At 44.2% G+C, this 5,669-nt stretch overlaps 1 protein-coding gene across 1 annotated transcript; it reads left to right on the top strand.

Moving 5' to 3' along the window:
• Positions 1-1,656: 1,656 nt before the first annotated feature.
• On the top strand, positions 1,657-5,191 carry LOC147635622 (putative pectinesterase 53). The gene is made up of 5 exons (XM_086802995.1): positions 1,657-2,567; positions 2,903-3,071; positions 3,329-3,535; positions 4,349-4,593; positions 4,697-5,191. Exons 1-5 carry the CDS (start codon positions 2,212-2,214, stop codon positions 4,845-4,847), a joined length of 1,128 nt encoding a protein of 375 aa, XP_086659121.1. The 5' UTR covers positions 1,657-2,211; the 3' UTR covers positions 4,848-5,191.
• Positions 5,192-5,669: the final 478 nt, after the last annotated feature.

The raw sequence follows: 5,669 nt of genomic DNA, 5'->3' as shown, positions 1-5,669 counted from the left end.
GTGATATTAACTCTTTAAATAAACAACAAAGTGAGAAGATGGTATTAATCAAGTCATAGCTCATTGGTGTGAAAGGAAGCCAATAAATGTAAAAACATTAATCTCATTCTGGTGGGAATAGGGTGAAGATTTTGTGTTGCACGATAGGGAGGGAGGGAAACCATGCCTAGGAATTCGAAGACGTGATAGATGGGAATGGGAATGAGTGAAATCTCAGTGAGCATGTGGTTCTAGAAAGTGAGATGGTGTGCATGGAATTGAGGGGGTGGAGTGAAGGTGAAGGAAGTGGGGTGGTGGAATTGTTCCAACTTCAACAATGGAACTCCAAAGGCCAATAGAGAAGGTCACATGAAAATGAGTAGTAAAGAGAAATGTATTAAAATACAAGGTTGTCAACCTTGGGTTATAGCCTATAGGATTACAAACGTGAGTATTAAGTAAAGCACCTTAGCCTTGTGGATGATGATGGAGATGGTGGGGAAATGCATGCGGCGTGGGGGCATGATCTTGACGTATGCTTGCTGGCATGAGATGCATCAATGACAGCATCATGTGCCATTGCCATCACTGGCACTGCCATGCACATTGCACACACGCATGTGCACGATGACTCATCGGGGCGTGATCGCATCATCGCAGTCAGTGGCTGACGGCCCCACTGACGGTCGGTCGTTTGTGCCGTTATTGATCCCCACTGCAAAAGTGCAAACCACCGCCGCTAGCCAGTCACCTTCGATGTCCCATCTAGAGAGAGACTAGAGAGAGAAACTCTTTCGGCCCGACTCCGCCATAGCCGGTAATGGTCCAAAAGCGGCGATTAATTAATCGCCCATTTTCTTGTCATTTTCGAGGCATTTTTGCGCTTTCTGTTAGAATTCCGTGGTTGAATTGGGCAATTTAAATGATGGCCCAAATGATGGGGTTTGGTATTCTAGAGAGAGGCAGTCCCTCTCCTCCGCCATAGCCGGACGAGCTACAGTAAAGAGCGTTTTTCTCGCATGAAAGACAAGTTGACAACACTGCGGGGCATGGTCGGCTTAATGGGAGCTCGGATTCCAATTGGGCAGATTTTCGATTTTGACAAATGTGCAGTTGAAATATAGGAATTCAACGATGCTAGTATATGGGGCGATTAACAATTGGAAGTGGGTGATTTCCAAGTCAACAATGCAATGATTTTGCTTCATGTGGGCGATGGGGAACCTTTAATCTGATTGAAGCCCATGTTAGTTTCTGTTAAGGCGACCCACGTGGCTTGCGCAGAAAGTGCAAGGCGCCATAGCCTCCCAGAAATTTTTGCTTGTTTCTGCAGCTTGATAGCTATATCCATTAGCCAAGCTGATGCAAGCTTTGCTTCAGAGCAAGAAAGACCCACGTATTTAGCTTTATGTGCAGTATAGAACCAAATAGGAGGGTTGAAAAATTGGGTGGGGGAATTGATTTTGGGCAAGCGGCAGAAGGCAAAAAGGCCATCAAATTTATCAGATATAGATGATTTAGGATAGAAATTTACTCGAAAAGGGTAGCAGCAACAGGTGAAGATGCGGTTGTAGCGCAACCTTCACAGGCCCCACAATATATCGCCCGCTATCAGCGGCCTTCTTTCAAGGCTCTTCTTCGCTTCCCATAAATTCCAGTCTTCCCTGCACACAAATTAGCGCAAACGCTAGACATGAAATTGCACTCCTTCCACCAAAAGTTTGCTCTAGCTTTCTGCGCCTCTCTCATCTAGTATCAGTTGCATTTTTCTCTTCTAGTTTAACCGCGTTTTTCTGTTTCCCTAATTTCTGCCCACCTATCGAAGCATATACGATCCCACATTCAGCTATTTAAGAGGTTTACCCAGACCATAATTTCAGCCTCTTCTGGTCCTTAGTAACCTACATTGATCTTTTCTCAGAGCAGATTTCACCCGACAAGGCACATAATCTGAGCAATTTCAGAGTTAATCTGCACTTCTCCTGGCATAATCTGAGTCTTCTGGTGAGCATAATAGATTGACAAGCCAGAAACCAAGCCAAGATTCAGCTATTCCATTGATCTTGCTCTACTTTCGAAAGCTTAGGCTACCTGCATTGCGAGCAAAGCTCATCCGTTGATTCTTTCGATCGCCCACCATCTCTGATTCTCCTTGTGGATGCAAGCTAGTCAAGCTCACAAGTTTGCAGAATTTCTCCTCTTTTTTCTCCAATCTACCAGGTTTTTTCGTAGATGGGCCCCTTTGCTGTTCTCTTGGGCTGCGTTGCTGTGATGCTTTTATGCATGAGTTGCCATGGTAGAGAGATGCAAACCTTGCGAAAAGATGGTGTAACTCAGCAAGATGGATCAAACGTAGGCCTCCACGAAGAGCTCTTGAATGACCCAACAAATACCACCATCTCTTTTCTTCAAGGTCAACAAGCTCGGAGATTGCTGCCCACTTTCAAGCAATTAGATGCAGCATCCAGAACTGTCATAGTGGACCAGAATGGTAAAGGGCAATTCAAAACTGTGCAAGCTGCTGTGGACTCTGTACCAGTCTACAACAAGCAGTGGGTGTACATTCAGATCAACGCTGGGATTTACTAGTAAGTTCTCTTCCTGGTTTCTGTGTTTCTGCATTTTGCCTTTTTGCTCCCTGTTTTTTCATTTGTACTGAGAACCATCCTAGTGGACTAAAAACAGCCTAATTCTTCAAGCCATGAATGATGCTATAGCTCAATTAAGGTTTTACATCAAGTTTGGCCATCATATTTAAGGGAGATTTTGTCACAATTAAGTCGTAATATTGTGTTCCAAATTGAGCTTTTCCATAGCTAACAGTGATTTTGTAACAATCATGCCACTAGTCAGATGGTTTCTCTTTTTAAATAATGGACCGAGTTAAGCTTCACTGAAAGAAAGGCTTCTGGTTTCTGCACAGTGAGAAGGTTACCATCCCGTACAACAAGCCATACATTGCGTTCCAAGGAGCTGGAAGATCAAACACGATCATAAGTTGGAATGATAGAGCAAGCACTTTTGGCACAGCAAACAGTGCTACATTCTCAGCCAATGCACCTAGCTTCATTGCAAGGGGAGTTGGGTTCAGGGTAAGTGAAGCTCTACATCAACAAGCTAGTTTGATCTGTATTTACCGTAGACGGGCTTAAAAATCTGTCTTAAATGAGTTACTTGTTTGAACCAAAATCTGGAATGTCTGTGTGTGTGTAAGAGGGAGAGGGAGAAAGAGAGAGAGAGGGGGGGCGAAGTGCGTTGGAGTGTAGGGGGAGGGCTTGGGGATGTGTATATTGAGGGGATTTCTGATACACATGTATTCATGGTGGGTGTGTGCTGCTGAATTTGGCAGAATGCAGCCCCACCTCCACAACCAGGAGCTTATGGTGGCCAAGCAGTGGCAGTGCTTCTGGATGGAGATATGATGGCCTTTTATGACTGTGGCTTCTATGGAGCACAGGACACACTCTTTGATTACCAAGGCAGGCATTACTTCAAGAACTGTTACATCCAAGGCACAATTGATTTCATCTTCGGGCATGGACAGTCCTTCTACAAGGTAAGGCGCATCTATGCCTATATGGACTCTTGATGTAATGAGGTTCAAGGGATACTGAAAGCTTTAGAATAGAGAATGACTGAATTATAATAAGGCAGGCAAATCTAGCCAGCAAATGATGAGCTAAATGTCAAGATTCTCCCTGCCAAGTCACCACGTCTCTTAGTGCGGGATCAATGAGATGCCGAATGTCTACCCCTCAAGTTAATTGGGAAGGCGATCAGCAATTACCTCAATGTTGGGGGGCTTGACCTGTGCAGGCAGAGTTGGATTAAAAGGTAGATTAGCTTAGCTGCGGATTCACTTGAACTTAGAAGTAAGACCAAAACCTTAGGAGGACTATCAGTTTCCTCTAAAATTTCTTGAATTTAGAGTTGTAGCTGCATTACAAGAGCTTGGGCTTCAGCTCCGTGTTTAGAGGCTTGAAACCTCCCAACCGTGTGAAAGCTTCTTGGTAAACTTCTTAGAAGTTTCATCCTAAACTCCCAATAGGAAGACACAGTTTGATTATATAAGCTCTAGAGCATATTGTAACTTCCAGTCGGAAGCTTATTTTAGATTGAGAAGAGAGGGTAATGCACTTCTGTTTGAATGGAAGGGTTTGCTTTGCAGCGGTGTTGATCTTATTAGGGGAGGTCTCCCGGTAAGGCCGGATAGAAGGCTTTCTATCCGTTTGCATGCACATACATACATGCACTGATGCAGACGCACACCATTCACATGAACATACTTCCACAAGAAAACCCACAATCCCCCATTTTGCTAATAATGCACGACTCACTCTGCGTGCGTGTATGTGTGTGTGTGGGGCAGGGATGTACACTGGTGGTGACAGCGCAGTCGGGGTACCTGTCGGGGTCCATCACAGCACAGAACCGGAACGATCCGCGTGACGGGGGAGGGTTTGTTTTCATGGGGTGCACTATAATGGGTACTGGAGAGGTGTACCTGGGGCGCGCCTGGGGCGCTTACTCCCGCGTCGTCTTCATGTACACCTACATGAGCAACATCATCGTCCCGGACGGATGGTACGACTGGGGCCAACCCTCCCGGCAAGGGTAATTAATTATAATTAATCTCTACTCTTGAATCTCCTTGATTTTGAAGCCTTATAATCAGCTGCTTGATCTGGTGCATTTTGGGGTGCTTTGCACTTTGCAGGACTGTGTTCTATGGGCAGTACAAGTGCTCCGGCCCAGGCGCCAACGCGGCCAACCGAGTTGCATGGTCTCACCAGCTCAGTGATGCACAGGCCCAACCCTTCTTGCAGCTCAGCTTCATAGACGCTGGAAACTGGCTTCAGGAAACCTAGCCTCCTCCTCACCACCACCACCTAGCAAATCAGCAGAGAAGCTTTGGCCACCCCGATGGCCGCTCTCTGCTCTCTTAATCAGATTACTTCCCCCCCCCCCTGCCCCCCTAATTTTGTGGTGGCTTTTGGGGTTCAACCCATCCAGCCCCTCCCCTTCATTCTTTGACTTCATTTCCATGCCCTAAATGGCATGATGCTTTGATTTTATGATTAGAAAAGCTTTCTGTATAGATGATCGACTTTAGAGTCATCACAAGAAGCTTACGATGAAGTCTCATTCTAAAACACAATGAGACTTATTTTGGAAAAGCTTTATTTCAATAAAATGTTGATTGTGTAATAAAGGTAAGGATTTGAGAGTGTGTTGTGTTTAAACACAGAACTCTTGGATGAGAGCTCTCCCTTCACCGCTTGCTAGCCTTTCAAGCCTTCGTTGCAGGGCGGTCACCAACCACGTTGAATTGATATATATATATATATATATATATAAATCTACCACTTACTCTCATACTCTCCCTTCACCGCTTGCTAGCCTTTCGTTGTAGGGCGGCGGTATATATATATATATATATATATATATATATATATATATATATATATATATATATATATATATATATATATATATATATATATATATATATATATGAATCTACCACTTAATCTCATACCACCAACTTCATAGCCTATCTTGGACCATCAATATCTCTCCAACCTTGGGTGCAAATAAGCTATATATATATATATATATATATATATATGAATCTACCACTTAATCTCATACCACCAACTTCATAGCCTATCTTGGACCATCAATATCTC

Source organism: Cibotium barometz, chromosome 9 (assembly GCF_041138505.1).
Source record: "Cibotium barometz isolate CiBa-2024 chromosome 9, ASM4113850v1, whole genome shotgun sequence".
NCBI lineage: Eukaryota > Viridiplantae > Streptophyta > Polypodiopsida > Cyatheales > Cibotiaceae > Cibotium > Cibotium barometz.
The sequence above is the reverse complement of the archived record's forward strand: the minus strand, read 5'-3'. Positions and strand labels throughout refer to the sequence as shown.

Bases quoted from the DNA above. Each gene is read 5' to 3' on its own strand.
- LOC147635622 (XM_086802995.1), top strand. From the start codon at position 2,212: ATGGGCCCCTTTGCTGTTCTCTTGGGCTGCGTTGCTGTGATGCTTTTA. The intron at 2,568-2,902 runs GTAAGTTCTCTT...GTTTCTGCACAG, and splicing joins ATCAACGCTGGGATTTACTA to TGAGAAGGTTACCATCCCGT. The intron at 3,072-3,328 runs GTAAGTGAAGCT...TGAATTTGGCAG, and splicing joins CAAGGGGAGTTGGGTTCAGG to AATGCAGCCCCACCTCCACA.